This window comes from Drosophila sulfurigaster, chromosome 3, assembly GCF_023558435.1.
Source record: "Drosophila sulfurigaster albostrigata strain 15112-1811.04 chromosome 3, ASM2355843v2, whole genome shotgun sequence".
NCBI lineage: Eukaryota > Metazoa > Arthropoda > Insecta > Diptera > Drosophilidae > Drosophila > Drosophila sulfurigaster.
The window spans coordinates 38,551,493-38,571,349 of record NC_084883.1 but is presented as its reverse complement, the minus strand read 5'-3'; the positions used below and the strand labels follow the sequence as shown (position 1 = coordinate 38,571,349).

The following is a 19,857-nucleotide window of genomic DNA, read 5'->3' as shown; positions in this document are numbered from 1 at the left end:
AACAAAACGTAATTAATATGCTATAACTCCAACATAAGCGAAATGTATTAAGCAAATTCACTCAACGAAGGGAACCGTCTGGTCATCGCTGTTGGCAAGCACTCAATTCCCACTGGGTTGGCGACGCACTCACACAGCGACGCGTTCAGCGTGCTCTTTTCGCCGCACACACAATTTCAGAATGAATTGAATTCGCCGCGGACAGCAAAGCAAACGGTTGCCAGTACGTCGCATCGAACTCGGCATTCATTTCGCTTCAAAAACTTTGAGCGTGTACACAGTGCAACGTGAACGGAACGGAGCTGAGCACAGCAGCGGCTGCCGCGAAGAGTACAATTTTTTTTAGCCTGGCATTATTATTATTCAAAATACAAAATACAAAAAAATTAAAACACACACAATAACCGAAAAACATTTCACATTTGAACAACAAATTTTTGTAACAATTTTTCAAAACACGAACGACGAACCAACCGCAAAAATAATTCGGTTTAACGCAAATTAAACACAAATACAAATATATATACAAAAAGGAAATTGTGCTAAATATATATAAATATATATATATAAATACAGAAAAGTGTGATTGTTTTGAAAATAAATGAGAAATTGCAATTGCAATTGAGAATCTATTTTGGAATTACAAATTTGCTTCCAATGGAAATCATGTGCCTAAAAATGTAAATTGCGCAAAGAAAAATCGACGTCTATTTAAAAGTCCAACAACAATAGCAACAACACCAACACCAACAACAACAGCAACATCAACAACACCAGCAACAACAACAAATACAGCAGCAGCAACAACAACAACAACAAGAAAACAACGAGCACGGCAAAAATATCTAGCGAAAAAAAAACAGCAAAAAAAATTCAATTCAAATACAAAACGTGTTAAGCAAAAAATAATACAACAGCAACAGCAACAACAACAACAACAACGACACACGAAATTTGTCTATATAAAATTGCATAAAAATATTTTTTTACTGTAGTGTGTTGTCTCGTAGCGCACACAAATACAGGTACAAAAGCGACACTCACATCTACAGCCGTCGACGTGGCCCTCGCCTCAGTGTGTGTGTGTGTCCGTGTCCGTGTGCTCGTTGATGTGCCTGCGTGTGTTTGTTTGTGTGCGTGCACGCCTGTGCTAGTGTTTGTGTGTTTGTGTGAGCCGCAGTCGCTGTCACCGTCACCGTCAACGTAAACGACGCCGTCGTCGTCGTCGTCGTCGTTGCTGCCATCGCCATCGTTGCCATCGTTGCCATCGTCGCCATCATCGCCGTCGTCGTCGTCGTCGTCGCTGCCGCAAACGTTCATTATTATTATTATTATTATATTTTTGGCACGCAAACCTGTAACAGTCGCCTGCTCTGCCAGCGTCAACGTCAACGCCAACAGCGCTGTCAACGTCGCGTTTTGTGTTAATTAAATTTACTTTTGTGAATGAAATGCGAAAAAAACCAGCAAAGCGAATAAAAAATATTTTTTAATATGTACATAAATGCTAAATAAATAACACGAAAAGCAGCAGCAGCAGCCGTCGTATAATAATAATAATACAACACACTCACACTCACAAAAATAAAAAAGAGAGAGAAGCAAAAATCTACGCGGCCGTCTATTTGTATATTATACATTATATACACACACACATATAAACATACATATATATGCGTGTGTCGCGATCGCGAGTAGAATTAAAAGCCACCAAATCAAAGCCACCCAACAAAACCCCGAAAAAAACACATCTCGGCAACAATTTGGATTATACGAGTATACGACCAATCGACTCTACGAGTACACGCCATTAATCGGATATATAGAATACCATAATCATATATTAAACGATTTTCGATAAATCATCATCACATTCTTTTTACGGATTGGATATTTCTTTTTCATTATCGGATTGCTTTTGAAAATCAATGTAAGTTTCCCCTCAACAACTTCGAATGGTATTATAGATTAAAGATATATGTCCAACAAAATACCATGTTCTGAGTTTAATCATTTCCCATAAGCGGGTGGCTGGCGTAACCTTCACGCCAAGTCGAGTCAAGTCAAGTCGGGGCAAGTCAAGTCGAGTCTATCAGGAAATGCACAATATGTATTCCATATACGAGTCGAGTCAAGCCAAGCCAAGTCGAGTCGCGTTGAGTCGCGTTGAGTACGAGTCGAGTACTCGTTGAGACATTCATTCTTGGCGATTTGTCGCAGGGTCGTGACAAATGCAAATCTCACTTAATTAGTATACATATTTACGTGTTTATATGCATGTTTATAATTATCACATAGTATTGCATACATATTTACTAGGAAGTATTCACTAAAAGGAAAGGATTGTATTTAATTCAATAAGACAAATGTTTAGATGTTGAATTGTGCTTGCTTTCAACATTAACATCGGAATTTCCCCAATGAAGAATAAACTACGGAAACTCCATAATTTCTATGTTTTATGCATAATTTGTTCGCTTGAAATTGTTTTACTGAATAAAAAGCTTAGAACTCGTAGAAATTTGATTTATTTTATAATAAAATTTGTGAATGGAATTTCTTAGGAAATGTGCTTAATTATTCGAGAATTTTTGTTAATTTATATTCTGAAATATTTCATGAATTATGATTAATCTATGTATGATGTTAAATATTTTGGGAATGTTCATTAATATTCTTGAAAATTACGGGAACTTTGATTAATTTATCTTCTTAAATATTGTCCAAATTTTTCATAAAATATGGTCTTAAATATTTTAGGATTTTTTGAGGAATATTTATTCCTATTTAAATTACTTCCTGTATGTGGAAGTCTCCTATATTCTTGAAAGTTTCGGGAGCTTTGATTTATTTATGTTCTTAAATATTTTGGGATTTTTTGATGAATATTTATTCCTATTTAAAATGCTTCCTGTAAAGATAATAAATGTGAAAGTTTGCTTAAGGAAATATTTGGATTTTATAATATTCATTGGGTTCTAAAATAGATTTTAATTTATACAATACTTACTGTTCGAATGCAATCCATAAACGCATGTTCTATAATTACGTAATTTCGAAATCTCGAATATTTATAGAACTTGTAAAATGTTTAACTGTTGTTTGTTGCCTGTCTCGCCCTGATTGAACAGACTGATAGTTTGAACTGAACAAGACAAAAAAAAAAAAAACTATTGTCTATATAGAAAGACATCAGATGGGATTTGAGAGTCGATTGCAATTCGATCATTCGTTTCGTTTCATTGTTGCCCATATTGCGGTTGATAAGAATATGAAACGATTATGGAACTTCCATTCAGTAAATTTTGCCACTGCCAGTTGTCTAATCAGTTTTCACTCATTGTTGTCATTTCCCAACGAAATAACAGAACACTCTGAACAGCACCTCAGCACCTCAATCGAGCACCTGAGCACACGTAAAGTGTTTCAAAGCAAGTTTCGCCTCTACAATAATCTAAAAAAAACAACAGAAACAGAAAGAGAAAGAAAAAAAAACTATAGAATATCACGTGCGGTATTCGGGGTCGGGGCTGCATGCTCCACAAACATGTTGTGGACACCTTTGGGCTAGGCTAAAGAGGTTCTATTTATGGCCCGATTTCGTCATCGATACTTTATGTATTGTTGTTGTACTTTTTTCGTTGCATCCGCTCGATAAGCGTTACACTTTCGAATGGCTTTTACTTTCTACTATATTTGTCACTGACACACGCTTATAATAATATCAGAAGGAGCTCTAAGAACGTAGCCCGAGGTGCCAACATGCGACACCACACACTTTGGAGGAGGGTGGGGAAGAGCTGGAGAGAGGGAGGCAGGGAGGGTAGGCGGGGGGTGCCAACGGAAACGTATCGCGAGAGTTCGAGAGTCCGAAAATAAATGAAGAGGCGTAAAACTTTTTTTTTTTTGTTCAACCGATAAGTTTTGTTTGTGGGAATGTTAACATTTTGTTGTTGCTTCTTCGTTTGGTTTATTTTGTTTTTCTTTCTCTCTCGTTGTTGTTGTATTTTTTATTTGATCGATGGCCTCTGCGTTCCACATACGATTACGATTACTTGTCGAGCGTTCTTTTTGGCTCGTGACTGCATTTTTCTCTTCTTCGCTTTTTTTTTTTTGGAAATGAATTTTGATTTCGATCTGATATGTTTGATATATTTTTTGTTTGCTTTTGCTTTCCTCTACACTTCTGATAATCAGTTTCCACTCCCTTTACCCTTTATTCCCTCCCTCCATCGAGTGACCACATTAAAAAAAATAGTATTTTGCATTAGTTTTGTTTTTTATCACTTTGGCATTAAATTGTATTGAAATTTATTTGACATACAGCAAATACATTTATTTATGTCATAGCCAAAAATACTTGTACACAAAAAATTCATTCATGAGCGTGTCGAGCACACACACACACACACATAAATATAAATAAATTATATATTTATTTTTTGATTAGCCAAATAAATATGAACAACGAAGAGAACAACAACAACAACAACAACAAGTTGGCATTCTAAGTATTAGCCAAACATTCTCTGAAATCTAACAATCTCGTTGATGACGCAGAATATACGAAAACATAGCCAATGAGCTACTACATACATGATTTGCCTCAAAGCTAGCTGCTTGCTACTTGCTGCTTGCTGCCACATCTGCGGCATCTCGTGGCAATTGGGGGCAACAACGGGGCAAACTCAGGCAGCGAACATACGCAAATTCAGAAGCAAAGCAAACCAAAGCAAAGGCAAAGCCAAAATTAAATTACACACATGTATTACTAGTAGAAGTGGAATAGATATGAGCAAAATACACAAATCTAGATAAATAACAATAACAATTATACATGTAACTTTAACTAATTAGAATATCAAGACTGTGAATTGAGAAACTTAATGGTTGAGATACATTTGTATCTTTAAGTATATTCGAATTCTTCAAAACATTCTTTGTAAGGAATGTTTCTTATTTACTGGTTATTCAATGATAACTGATCATATCTTCAAGATCAGAAATATCAAAACTTAATATTCAATTTAGTTTTCAGAATGAAACTGAAGAATTAAATGGAACTCATATTAAACATTTTCTATATCTAAAGATGTTCATTGACTCCACTTTAAAGCAAAGAATCTCTTAATAGTAAATCTTAAACTCTTTGCTGAAATACCGATCTATACATAGATATATATTTCCCCTATTTATATGCACATATCAATATGTAAGTAGACGAATAATTTGCTTTGACGAAAACGCTGAATTTCTGCGGCTTTTTGCGCTGCCAGCAAAGCGAAACGCCAAAGTGAAAAGCCAAGGAAAGAGCAGAAAAAACAAAAACAAATGAAAAGCACACACACACATTGAGAGAGAGAAACAAAATAATAAATACATATTAAAAACGAAAAACGAAAAAGAAAAAGAAAAAGAGAAGCAGGCAGCACAAAAAAAAAACCGAAAAAGTCTGAAAACATTTTATGCCGCAAGCAAACATGTGATTTTAATTATTTTTGTCGTCGCAAAATTGTTATTTTTGAAAATTATAATTTTTAAAAATAACCGCAACAACAAGAAGAACAACAAGAACAACTACTGTAGGGCAATGCAATGGATGATGATGAAATGAAATGAATGACACTCTTTGCTTAAAGACTATTTTGCTATTCAGTTCAGTTTAGTTAAGTTCATTTCGCTTCAGTTTAGTTGACTTCAACAAATTGTGCTCAGAGATTGTAAATAAAGTTGGTGTCAAGTCAGCATTTACTTTGTTTACAATGCTGATAACTTCTAGAATAATATCAGTTCTTGTTATATATTCTATTCTGTTTTCTTATTAAAGTATTTTTTGAGGAAAAACTTTGTTTTCATTATTTGTCTTTGATTATACTTTAAGAATATATTATAAAAGGTTTCAATTTGGAAATCTTTTTTAATGCAATTAATCTTTTATATTCTTATATTCTTTTTAAAGACATAAGTCTATAGTATATTGCTTAGAATTCAATTTTATAGATAGGATATGTTTATTATTATGATCTTTTCAAACAGTATTCTATACTAACTTTCTTTATTGAAGTTTTTGATATACTAAATTTGTTATTATATTATTATTTTCAAAAATTCGGAATGAAACCACTTTTTATTTAATTTTCAACATAATCCGTCAAATATTTTATATTTTATATTCCTTTAAATTCAATTTTATAGCTAGAAATTACATTACATATGCATGTAGATCATAAATCATTTTTATAGATACGCAAATACTAAATAAACTATTCGAAAATCAAATAAATTTCGAATACTAATCCCGAGTCGAAACTTGAAAACCAAAAAAAAAAAAAAGCAAAACTTAATATATTATGCTGAGCACATTCTGGACCCCAACCATTGGAATGCCTTTTAAAATGTAATTCATTTCCATTGCCCAAGCGACGAATAGTGGCGAAGGGGAGAGGGGGGAATTGCTCCTTCCGCTTGTTAGTTTTCGCATGCCTCGCAGCAGTTCTCGTAAGCAGTTCCCCAATTGCTGACCACCCAAATGGTTGTCGTCGAGAAGCGCATACAAAATGCTCATTAATCGAGCGCCATTGAATCTATAATATATATAGACGACACAGCAGAGATATATGTATATGTATATGTATTTGTACATATATATACATAATCGAGTCGTATATAAACAAATGTCGTCAATGAAATGGATAGAAATAAATATGAATGCGAGTGAGTGTGAGTGAAAGGGAGACAGAGATAGAGAGAGAGTGAGTATTCGTATGGATGACGCTCAAAGCTGTCAAAGCTGAATGACTGAATGGCAAGCTTTGATGGTAGTCGAGCTAAGTAAAGCCCGATCCTGGTCAGCTGTAGTTGTAGAAGAAGAAGCAGCAGATCCTTAAAGTAGGACTTGAGACGAGCCCACGCTGAGCAAAGCCTCAAAGCAGACACTTTAAGCGACACTTAGCTCTACACAGGCAGCATATAGAAATAGGAGAGGAAGAGAGCAGAGTGTAAGTTTGAGTGGGCGTGCTTGTGGGCGCTGGGCAAGTGCTGGGCGTGGTGGCTGCTGTTGTAGGCAACGTTGTTGTTGTTGTGCTTGCCAAAAAAGTGTGGCTAAAAATAGCAAAGCACAGACAGTCAAGTGTTTTCTGACTCGCTTCAATCTCCCCCCAAAGAGTCTCCACTCTCCATACTCTACACACACGGCCTCGCGCTCTCTCTCTCTCTCACTTAGCGTGCGTGTGAGTGTGTGTTAGTGTGAGTGCGTCCTCAAGTCACGCGCCTGTTTCTATGCTTTGATAAACTTTTGCCCGCTCAGCTGTTTGCGTCTGCACATGAGTGTGTGCGTGTGTAGGAGTGTGCTTGTGTGTGTGTGTACTTGAGGGCAAGTTAAGGCGGGTCAGGTTGATGTACACACATACACACATACATTTATACATTTTTCGGGTGGTTGCTGTCGCTCTTTGAGCCCCACACAATCCTGTCATTGTCTGCCTGCTGTTGTTGCTGTTGTTGTCTCGCTCTCTCACGCCGCTGTTTGTTGTTATTGTCACGTTAGCCGTTGTTGTTGTCCCTCTTGTTGTTGTTGCTGTTGCTATTTTGGTATCATTTGGCGTTCTATAAAAGTGGGCAAAATTAATGTATGTAGAGACGACAGACGTGCTGGCGTTTTGCCTTTTTCCTTTCGCACGTGTATGCGTGTATGTGTGAGTAAGTGTCTACGTGTGTGTATGTATGTATGTGTGTGTGAGTCATTGACGTCATCATCAGCATGTCATGAATTTCGCTTATTTCATTTTGGCTGGCGTATTTCTGCTTCTTCTTCTTCGCTCGCTTTTTTTTTTTGGGCAAGCCAATGAACATTGTTGTCTATGCTGATGTCTTTGCCCCCCCTTCTCCTCTTTCCCAGCCAGCTGTCGCCAGCGCAGTCGACTGCGACGCTGGCAGCGCTGCGTGGGCGTTGCGCGTGTAAGGATGTGACCGGAATTTTTGAGCAGCACACGAAAATTAGATATAGAAAATTATGTGTATGCCCCCTTTACCTCTCTCTCTCTCTCTCTCCCTCTGTCGCTCTCTCTTTTGCACGCACTGTTTGTCTATGGCTCTATTAGTGTTCAGATCTGTTCTTTTTTTTTTGTTTTGGAGGCAGCTGGCAAATTGTGGGCGTAGCTGGCAAGAAGAAGACGGAGAAAAGAAGAAGGTTTAAAATAAATATGGAATTAACGTGTACGGAATATAATATGAATAGAGCTGCCCAGCAACAACAACTACGAAAAAGGGTTCGAGGAACAAAAAGGACAAAGATTTTGCATTTCAGTTTTAACAGCTAGATGGATAATGAATGAAGCTGTGAATACGATTTAAAGAATGTCGTGAAATATTATACTCCAGAAATCCCAAATGCTTAACAATATTTCTATTTATTAACAGTCAAAATTTGAAGTCATGAATGAAATCGTAAATAATATAATACTGAAAAGAATTATATTATAGTAAAATGTATAAACCATTTAAAATTACTTAGATTTTTAGATAACCGATAAATATAATTTCTGGATATTGTTTGAAGTAGGTGAAATTAAATAAATGAAAATCAGAAAATATAGAAGATATTAGAGGTAGAGGTATAATCTTGGTATTATTAATGAATACTCCAAGCAAAAATACAATTTCCTTATATTGGTTATCTTTCATTCACTTTCGAATTGATAGTAAGCATTATACTAAATAAATATTACTATCTCAAAGTCCACATAAACAGTCAAAAGAATGAAGTTCCTTTCTTTCTAACAAAATTTGTTATTTTCATTTTTCAATTATAAATCTTTAAGATCATAGATTATAATTTAAATGAATTTCAGAAAGGAAAATATTATTTATAGTAATAAATATGAATATTTGAGAACAAAGATAGTCATTTAAAGAAATTTTAAATAAGGTATATTTATATTGATCATAAAAAGATCGTTAAATCTTTCTGAAACCTTGCCTGCATAATTAGTAAATTTCTCAATGATAACTCAAGTCAATCTACCTTAAATTTTGTATCTGCTGTGCTCTAAACTAGTCTTTTTACAAAAGATAAATATATATCTGGTTATTTTGTTTCCTGCTGTTTTGCTTGGCTTCGAAATTTCCCCCTTTTTTCATAGACAACAGAGCAACAGAGAGCAACAGACTGACAACATGAACATTTTGAATGAAAATTTGTAAAAACATCTGTTGCATAGCGAGGGTAACTACTTAAAAGGTTTGTTTTGTTGTTGTTGTTGGGAAAAGGTGTGCAGCAACAACAATGAAACAGCACTTACGCACAAGCTGATGTTGCAGCTTCCTTTTTGGCTGCCACTTAACTGTAACTCACTTTAGTCATTATACAGATAGAGAGAGAGAGAGAGAGAGAGAGAGAGAGAGGGATTCTACCTGAAATCTAGCTACCTACTGTCGAGTGTTGAATGCACCAGCTGACGCACACACTCTAAAAGATACACAGATACAAACATAAATACACATACAAATGCAGTTGCAGCTACATAAGGTAGAGATACAGATACATCTGGCTAGAAAATTGTAAGACGACGACGACGAAGACGACAATCAGTGCAAGAAAATCTTGAGGTCGATCATCTGTAGTTTATGGGCTTCCTTCGTCTTCGCAGTCTCATTCAGGCAGCAACAAACAACAACACAAACAACAACAACAAGTTTTGTTGCCCAACTCAGCCTCATTTGATGGTGATTTGATCTTTTTCTCTCTCTCTCTCTCTCTCTTTTCGTCTCCAAGCCAAGTTAGCTTCAATGATTACTATAAAAAAAAGTAAAGAATACAAAACAAAATGAACAAAGAAGCAGCAAACATGATCATGATCATGATCATCAGCAGCATCATTATCAGTGGAAGGCTGGAAGACTGGAAGACAGACCCTACAGCTGCGCATGCGTGTGTCTCACTCTCTAGCCGTCTCTTTTTATCTCTTTCTGTTTCTTGCGTCTTCTGCTTCTTCTTCGTCTTCTTCTTGTTTGCCACATGTGCTGCTCATTTGCTTTGAAAACTATTAGCTGCCCTTTGCTGCAAATCCACAACATATGGCCTTTTAGACTACTTGTGTCTGCTTTTCAGTTCAGTTCAGTTTTCAGTTTCCAGTTGCTGTCCGTCTGTCTGTCCGTCCGTCTGTCACTGTCGAGCATTTAAATAGTTTAATGATCTGTGCTGCGGCTGTGGCAATGATGATGCTCTGCTTCTCTCTCTCTCTCTCTCTTAGTTGTCTTTCATTGATTTCCCTTCCACTTCATTCACTTCACTCTCTCTCTTTCTCTCTTTTCTCCTTTTTTTCGCCACTTCTTTGCAGTCATTAGTGTTTCCTGTGTAGGTTTTTCATTTGTCGCTGCTCCAGCTGTATTTTTAGCCACTTCCAACTGCGTTTTCCCCCACTGTACTCAAAAATATGCCAACTCTGATTTAAATGCATTAATTTACTTATATAGTAAGCACGCTTTATATATAGTCTCTCTCTCTCTCTCTCTCTCTCTCTATCTCTTTCTCTCTGACTATTTTATTGATTGATCAGCACATATTTTTGATTGCAAGTGCAAATGGCGTTAACTAGACGCATTTCCTTTTTGTATTTATACAAATTTATTACAGTCTCTTTTTATATTTGTTAATGCAGCTTCCCACTTGTCGTTTTATTAAGCTAAATGTTCATAATGTTCCATTAATTATTGCTTATAAATATGAGCATTAAATTCGTTCGTTCGTGTTCGCTTTTTTTTATGTTTTGTTTTTATGATAATTGGGTCATGCTGACATTTCTTTTGCGGCAATTAATTAAATATATATAAATGGCAACGGGGCGCGCCCTCTTAAGCAGCCTTCCCTCCCCCCCCTACCTCCCCTCTTTAAGCCACATTCTGGGCCCTCAAAGTCACCGGCTTATTAGCCAACAAACGAGTCAAGAGAGAACTGAACAAAAAAAAAAGAAAAACCTGTTTGCATTTGATTTTTTTTTTGTTCTTTTTTCGCCTGCGTTTATTTTTACAAGTTTTAAAGCGCAATGCTCTGTTCTTGTTCTTGTTGGTTTGCCTTAAATAATTTTTGTATTTTCTTGTTGTTGTTGTTATTGTTGTTGAATTGAAACACTTGTTTGTGCTAACAAACGGCAAACAAGCAACAACAACAAAGAAAAATAAAATACAAATACAAATTCAGGCAGCAAAATCCGTCGAATCCGTTTTTTGAATCGGTTTCAATGAAGACAACAAAACGTTGACACCAACGTCACAGACGTCGACTGCGACTGCGACTGAGGCAGCGACGTCGACTGCGACTGCGACTGCGACTTGTGACTTGTTTTGTGGCGCCCGCAACGCCAAGTTCACTTATTAATGAAAACGTTTCAAATTCGAATACGCTTTGAATGAACAGCAACAGCAACAATGTTAAAAATAAAATGCGCTATGTACTTAAAAAATTGGCAGCACTTTTTCACTACACTCTGCTCCAAGGTCAAAGTTTGCCAGCGTTAAAAAAATGAAAAAAAGAAAAAATAAAAATGCCAAATCAAAATGAAGCAACAGAAACAACAAACAACAACAACAACACTTGAGTTCTCGCAGCAATTAAAAATAAGAAAAATCTTTTTAAATTACGTGATGCTATTGTTGTTGTTGTTGTTCCGCTGTGCCAATTAATTTAAGAATGAAATCGAAAATCTTGGCATTGCGTGTTTTATTTTTTGTATGCTTCGTTTTTAATGTTTATGTTTATGCATCATCAAAATACATTAAATAAATAAACTATACTATTGCCTTTTTTCTTTCCTTTTTTTGTTTTTGGCTAATTTGTTAATGCAATTAATTTGTTTAATAACTCTATTAGAATTAACATATTTAATTTCGTTTTGAATAATTATTCATTGTGTATTTTTTGGGGGCATTCTGAGCGTTGTTTATTTTTATTACGAACGAGCAAACAAATTGTTAATAAATTACTAAATAATTTGATAATTCCCTGACAATAACATGCTCGTAAAATTATAAATTTCAAAATGAAAGAAAAACGCAAAAATCAAACGAAAAGCCTCAAATCACGTTTACACCAAAAACACACAGAAAAATGTATTTCTCTTTTTTTTTTGGTTGCTTTTCTTCTTATTGGCAATCAGCAAAGATCTGCCACAGCTGCCCCTCGCCTTTCCCCTCCCCTCCTTCCTCACCTCTCTCTGAATAGCCATTCCTCATCTGTTGGCTGTTTATTTCGATTTTGTTTTTCTCAATTGTGGTCATTCTCGAAAATTGTTTTTGAGTACCGGACATGACGTCAATAAGTGGGCGTTTGTGTTAATTTTTATACCATCGCAACACACACACACACACACATATATATACACATATATATATGTATCTGTATCTATATACAATTTAGCTATACGCTACTTATGTAAAGGTGAATCTATAAAGATCCATTTAGAACAGTTGTTGTGCTCATTTTGTTGTTTTGTAAGCTGCAAATTTATGAATAATAGCAGTAATAATAATAATACTAATAATTGTGCTTCTTCTCTTTCTTTTTTATCGACAATATAAACATAGATATAGTAGAATATATATATATTGTGTAGATATAATCGAGCAAGCGAGGCGATCGCACATCGCATTTTGTTTCTCGCTCTTTTATTGAGGCTTATTAATTTCCTGTATTTCCTTATTTGTGACTCGTGCCACGGGTTTAATTATGTGTAAACATATACAATCATATCTCAATTTATCTACACACACACACACACACAGATATATAGGCATTCACATACACATCATCCGCAGTAGTTTTCCAGAAGCAATGCGAATAAAGTGAGCGTCAAATAATGTAGCAAAAGAAAATTATTAAATAATAGAAAACGTGCTAATAACTAAAATATAGTTATTCAGCGATAATGTGTGTAAAAGTTGTAAGAATTATAAATAATAATAGCTGGTCAGTAATTATGTGCATAGAAGAAAAAGAAATAAAACTATAGTTGTAGGAATTATAAATAATAATAGCTAATTAGCGATGTTCATTAAATTTGTAATTTAAAAGAAAATCAAGCAAAAGTTAATCATTTAGCAATGGAAAATGTATTTAGAAATGCAAAATTATTAGGAGAATGCGTATTTAGGAATGCATTTAGGAATTCTGATTATTAAATTCTAGCAATGTTTTGTAGAATAATGTTTTAGAACTTAGTTTCGTATAAGAGTTGTAAGTAAAAAATAAATATTTAATAAATAAAAGTAAATTCTAAAATATTTATTGTGAAATTGAGGACACAATTTGAGATTGAGAAAATAGAATAATATCAGAAGAATAATAAATAATTATTTTTTCCGAGATTTTGTTCATTAGTTTATAATAAAAGAAATTTAGAAAGGAAAAACTGTTTTAAAATAATAATATAAGAATAATAATAAATTTGTTCATTTATTTCTGTTGTAATTTATAGAGAAGTGCTTAATGGTCTAGTTAAGCATTAAAGAGATATATTTAGTAATGGAAAAATAGTTTCAAAAATAAAGAAGAACAACATAAAAAGAATAATCTAATATTTATTTAGAATTTAGAATGGAAAAATGGTTTCAAAAGTAAAGAATTACAAAAGCATAATCTAATATTTATTCAGAAATTTCGCCCATCAAAATAATAGTTATTATTTTAGTTGAAAAAGTGCTTAGCTAGTTTAGTATTACGCTGAAGTTTATTGTAGTTTCATCTTGGCGAGACTTTTGTACACATTTCTAGCTTAAATTCGAGAGAACTCGACACATAGCCCTGAGAACATGATACTCGTAGCCCTTAACATAAACATAACCCAGTTGAGTTTTTTAGCTCTCTTTTTTTCTTTTGGTAAACTTACAATTAGGCAACGCATTAGAGACATAATCTGGAGCATATCAAGTGCGCAGGGCCACGAATTCGAGTGAATTTCAAATGTTTAGAGACATTTGAAAGCGTCATTAAAACGAACTTGAAATAAAACTAAAAAAAGCGAAAAAATAATGAGGAATGCTGACGTTAAGAGAAATACCTCGTAAATACGAAGAATTAAGTAATTGTAAATAATTTTATTATTAAAAAATAATGACAAACTTCTTAATAAAACTAAAATTATTTAATAGATAATACTACACAGTTAAAATAATAAAATTAAATTGAAATAAAACAATTCAAAATGGAAAAAAGTAAAAAAAAACAGTAAGAAATTGAAAATTCTAAAAAAAAAATACAAAAGAATTCAAACTTCTATATAAAATAAATAATATATTAAATACAAAATAAAATAAAAGCATACTTTCTATGAGGCTTAGATGCTCTCTCAACTATTTTGTCCCCTTTAAGCTGACACCTCCCTTGGACGAACAAGTACCACGTACTGTGATTGTCCGTTCAATAGAGTTTTCATTGAAAATCGAGTTAATAGCATATGCAATTTAAAAAAAAAATTTTCTTAAACTTAAAAACAAAATAACTTATCAAGCAAAGTTTTAAAAATGTCAAGGATTGAACTAAATTTAAAAATAAATAAATATACATAATATACAAATACATAATAATATATAAATAAATAATAATTACAATAGAAAAGCATTAGAAAATAACAAAAATATTAAATTGATAATAAAATAGCCATATTAAATAAAAATACAGTTGAGCAAACTTATATACCCCATTTGCAGTGTCTTTCGATTGCGTGGTATGAAAAAAGCTTTGCATTATGTTTACACAAAAGTCACGCCAAAGATTTCGACCTTCTTCTTGGGCGTTGAGCTGACCAAACTTAATGTTCTTCTCGATGTTGTTGTTGTTTAGAATTGTTGTTGTTGTTGCTGTTGCTGTTTAGCGTTGTTGTTGTTTTGTTGCCTGCTTTTTATGGCAGCGCGCGAAATTAATTACAAACAATGAAATGTACTCGCATCGCATCGCTTTGCATCGCATATGAAGCAAAAGTTTTATATTTAAACTAGAGTAATAACAATAATAACAAATAACAAGATAATTTTAAGGGGAGCGAGGGAAGAAGAAGAAGAAGAGGAGAAACATTGTACGTGCCATTTGAAGGCAGCTGCAGATAAATGCAAAAATTAAACTAAATATTAAATATGTATTTATTTTTTCTTTGCAGAAAGCAATCGAAGCTGCGCTGGGACACCAACAACATTAAGAAAGGAATTCAAGGCAATTGTCAGAACGTGCTAGGATGAAGGCAAATCGAGCTGAATTCGGGCACAGCAATTACCGAGGGCAACAACAACAACAACAGAGCAGCAACAGCAGCAGCCAGAGTCAGAGCCAAGAGATCAAGAATTATTATTATTATTATTGAGGCGCTGCCTGTGAGTGCGGAGTTGAGTTTTAAGTTGATTGGTTACAACGATACATGGATCGCAGAAATGGCGGCGATCCCTTGGCGCCACCCCGGCCCCCAAAGCTACTACCGCGTGTGCATCGACCAAGGGCGCCGGAGCCAACAGCGTTAAGTAGCGACAACAACAACAGCAGCAGTAGCAACAGCAACATCAATCAGCAACATCCTAGTATTACAGCAGCAAGTGCAACAACTAGCAACAACCTGAACAACCTAAACAACCTGAACAACAACCTAAACAACAACAACATTATATCGATAATACCCGCTACGGCCGACATCGACGACTATCAGATACATCATCTGACATTTCTGCCCCAGCGACCAAGCAGCCTCAGTCGCAACAGCAGCAACGCATCGTCATCGACAGCGACGGCGAACAGCAGCAACGGCAGCACATCGAGTTTCACGCGACGTCGTCCGCCGGCGCCAACGCCCACGTTGCTCAACATAAGCACGGCAGCAACCAGCGGAACAACAATAGCAACGAGCAACAGCAACAGCAACAACTCGAGTTACAACTCGAACATCAGCAACAACAGCAACTTCCTTAGTCATTTCCAAAGCGCTGAGCCGGCGTTAGCGTTAACGTTAACGGGTCAGCCGCCCGCCTCCCCCGTCACGCTGGCGCAACCGCGACCCGAATGCGAAAGGCTGACGAATGAGTATGTGGATACGCCGCTGCAGCATGCAACACGCGCCCAACATCCGGCTGGCCAGCAGGACAATGGCCAAACGACGACGCATCATTTGCTGTTGCTGCCGCAGCGACAACAGCATCAACAGCAGACGGCAACAGCAACAGCACATTCGATAGGCAACAATCGTTTGGCGGCAACAGCAGCAGCTGCTGGCTCGGCTGCAGCAGCAACCACAACGACGGTCGATGGCACCGATGGCTTATTACATTCTACGCATTTGCACACAATTCCTCCCGCGCAGCAGCAACATCATCCACATCATCAGCAACATCAGCAACATCATCATCATCTGCATACACATCTTTTAAATGGTCAGACCAAAGCACCCGCCTCCAATAAGTTTGCGTCACAAGCGCCGCCAGCGCCGCCTCGCAACGGACTGAGCTTTGCTGCCGCTGCAACCACAGCAGCAGCAGCAGCAACGGCAACGGCAACCACACAGCCCATCACGCAAGCGATCACCAAGCAACCAAGCAACAACAGCAACAGCAACAGCAGCAAGGAGCACATGCATGCACTCGAAGAGTTGCTGCAACAGCAACAGCAACAACACCAGCAGCAACATCAACAACTCCCAGGCAGCGGCGGCCAATTGGGCGCCTCAATTGTGCTCGGCGGTGATCCATCGCTGCTCAATCCGATCGTATGTCCCCGTTGCGGCCATTGTCGCTGCGAGCAATGCCAGAGTCCGCGTCCGTTGCCCCAGACGTGGGTGTGCAACAAGACGTGTCTGTGCAGCGCCGAGTCGATCATCGACTATGCGTCGTGTCTGTGCTGCGCCAAGGCGTTGTTCTATCACTGTGCCCGCGACAACGACATGGATTGCGACGATGGCACTGGGACGCCGTGTGTCGACAATCCCTGCTCCTGTGGCCCTTATAAACGGACTCAACGCTGGGGCTGGCTGGGAGCATTGTCCATTGTGCTGCCCTGCCTCTGGTGCTATTGGCCGATGCGGGGTTGCATCAAGCTCTGCGAGAAGTGCTATGCACGGTTCGCTGGGCGTGGCTGTCGCTGTCAGCTGGGCGGAGGCGTTGGCACCGGGATTGCTGGCAACGGGATCGGTGGCAACAGCATGTTGCCCATTGTCCCACTGGGTGGCAATCCCAACAGCTTAACTGGCGGTGTGGCAAATGGGGCACAGAACGGTGGCATGCCACTCTCGGTGGGCAAGGGCTTCGAGCATGGCTGCAGTGCAGCCAGTCGCATTCTCCGCAAGGGAGATCTGACGCCAGAGAAGCGTTTGCTCGACTCCAGTCCGGATTACTAAAACTCCGTTTGCGTTTGCGTTTTGTGCGCGTTTTCGTCTCGAAGAAAACGCTTCACAAGCGAAAATGTCTATATAACAACATACATACATACAACATATATGCGAAAAGAAATATTAAATGTATGACTTAAAGATACGTATATGCCGACAAAATATGAAGAAAAACACAACAAAATATTTAATATATGATTTAATATACAACACACACAAAAAAAAAACACATGTTTAATGTATGAGAAACAAAACAAACAAACAAAAAAAAAACATAAAACTGAAAAAAGAAAAAATAAATAACCAAAGACTGCAAACAGATAATTATTAATTATTAGAAATGTTATTTAAATAATAATTTTCGCTTAATTTAAATAAAACAAAAAAAAAAACATAACTAATTAATGAATGAGCAACTGAAATGAGCGACACCAACAACAACAAAAACAACAACAAGAACAAGAGGAACAACAAACATTTCTTTTCGAACGATTTTTTCCATTATTTTTGTATTGTTTCCTTCCTTTTTTATGTTTTTTTTTCATGTAATTTATTTCTGTTTTTTTTTTTTTTATTTTATTGCAAATAAATACGATTCCATTTGAAATAGTTTTGATTTTTGTTGCGTAAAGTAAACTTTTATTTTCTCTAGCAAAATTTTTCGATAAATATTTGTGCGATAAAAACTTATTGCAAGTCACAAAACAAAAAATAAATAAAATAAAAGAGTAAAACTAACTAAACCAGTCCATTTTCGATGTTGTAGAACAAGTAATTAGACAAATTTTTGCACAATTTATTGTACGAATTTAAATGGGTAAATATTATGTTTGAGAAACTACAAATTACAGCAAAAATTACAAAAGTAGATGAGTCTAAATGTGCTTATAAATAAATATGCTTACATATATATGGGAATCTAAAGTCAGTTGGCCATAAAAAAAGTTTACTTTACTACAGGAAATTAAGCGACAACAACTGATAACATACTTTTATTATACATAAATACTAAAAAAACAAATAAAATGTAAAAGAATGAAAATTAATTTCTTATAAATGTATTTTATATGAGACAAATTGTTATCGTTTTTTTTTTCTATTGTAAAAATAAATTCCCCCCAAGCATGGATTGTAAATAAATTACACTAAAAAGAAATGAAACACCAATACAAAATGCAAGAAAAATTCCAAATATACATGAAAAATAAATAAAGGAAAACAAACATATACTATCTATAAATAAAGAAAAGCCAAACTACATCTTACAAAACTTAACTAAACAAAAAAAATATGCAGCAAAAACAATTTTATATAAGTACAGAACTAAAGAATATCTATGAGAAAAGCAAAAAAGAAAACCCGATTAGCAAAAAGCGAAACCAATTTCTAAAAAAAAAAATAAATAAAAATAAAAAATAAATGATGTTGAAAGGAAAACAGAAACATTTTACCATATGTTATAAATGTATATGTAATATGTAAGCTAATAGCTTAGTAATAATAATAAACAAAACAAAAATGTACGTATGCTTAAATCCTAACTATTAAACAAAAAACACACACACACACATACATACATGAAAAACCAACTAAAAGAAAAAAACTCCTTAACTATAGCAGAGAAAAAGAAAAATTGCAAACAATAAAAAAATGGAATATTAAGTAAAAAACGATTAGTATTTAAGGCACTATACATACAAGTACATACAAACAAGCTATACATAAAGAATATTTATTTTATTTGTACATTTTAATATAATTAAATAAAACTGAGTAGTCGATGGATGATGATCGAGATGAAGATGAAGATGGAAGAGATCCAAGATTGGAGATTGGATTGAATGAAGAACTTTATGTAATGTTTTTAGAATGTATGTTCCGTTAAAAACTACAAAATAAAAAAATCATATAATACTAAATAACGAAACTCTTATTATTATTATTATTAGTATTCTCTGCCACGTTGAAGCGAACGATGACGTGGACAACAACGATGCAGCAGCCGTCGCCTAAGTCACTGCTGTCTGTCTGCTCTCTTCTCCTCTCTTTCTTTCTATGTGTGTGTGTGTGTTGCTGTGCCAAATGGCTATGGCAAAATAAAACTAAAGCAGCTGTTTCCGGTATTTGATTGATAGTGAACTGGCAGTTTGTTTATCTCGCGCACACGGACCAACCAAGCGACCAAACTAAGCGACCGACCGACCGGAGACCCGCCTGCTCTCTTTCCACTGCTCTGCTCTCTTCTGCTCTGCTCTGCTTTCCAGCCCCAACCCCTCTGTCTTTTCTTCTTTCTCGTTTGCTCTCGCTTATGCTTATGCTGCATACGCATCACATGGCTTGCTTGGGCCTATCCAGCAACAACAACAACAACAGCAGCAACGACTGCGCTGCTACTGCATTTCGCGGATGCTATTTGGGGCCGCCGGTCGTCGGCGCACTTATTTTTAAATTACTGAAAATGTTGCAAGCATACAACACACACAAACACACACATGCAGACAAGCAA

At 35.9% G+C, this 19,857-nt stretch overlaps 1 protein-coding gene across 1 annotated transcript; it reads left to right on the top strand.

Annotated features, from left to right (window-relative positions):
- Positions 1-246: 246 nt before the first annotated feature.
- LOC133841214 (protein sprouty) lies at positions 247-18,982 on the top strand. The gene is made up of 2 exons (XM_062273565.1): positions 247-1,930; positions 15,147-18,982. The coding sequence occupies exon 2, from the start codon at positions 15,402-15,404 to the stop codon at positions 17,358-17,360; it is 1,959 nt and encodes a 652-aa protein (XP_062129549.1). The 5' UTR covers positions 247-1,930; positions 15,147-15,401; the 3' UTR covers positions 17,361-18,982.
- The last annotated feature ends 875 nt before the right edge of the window (positions 18,983-19,857 follow it).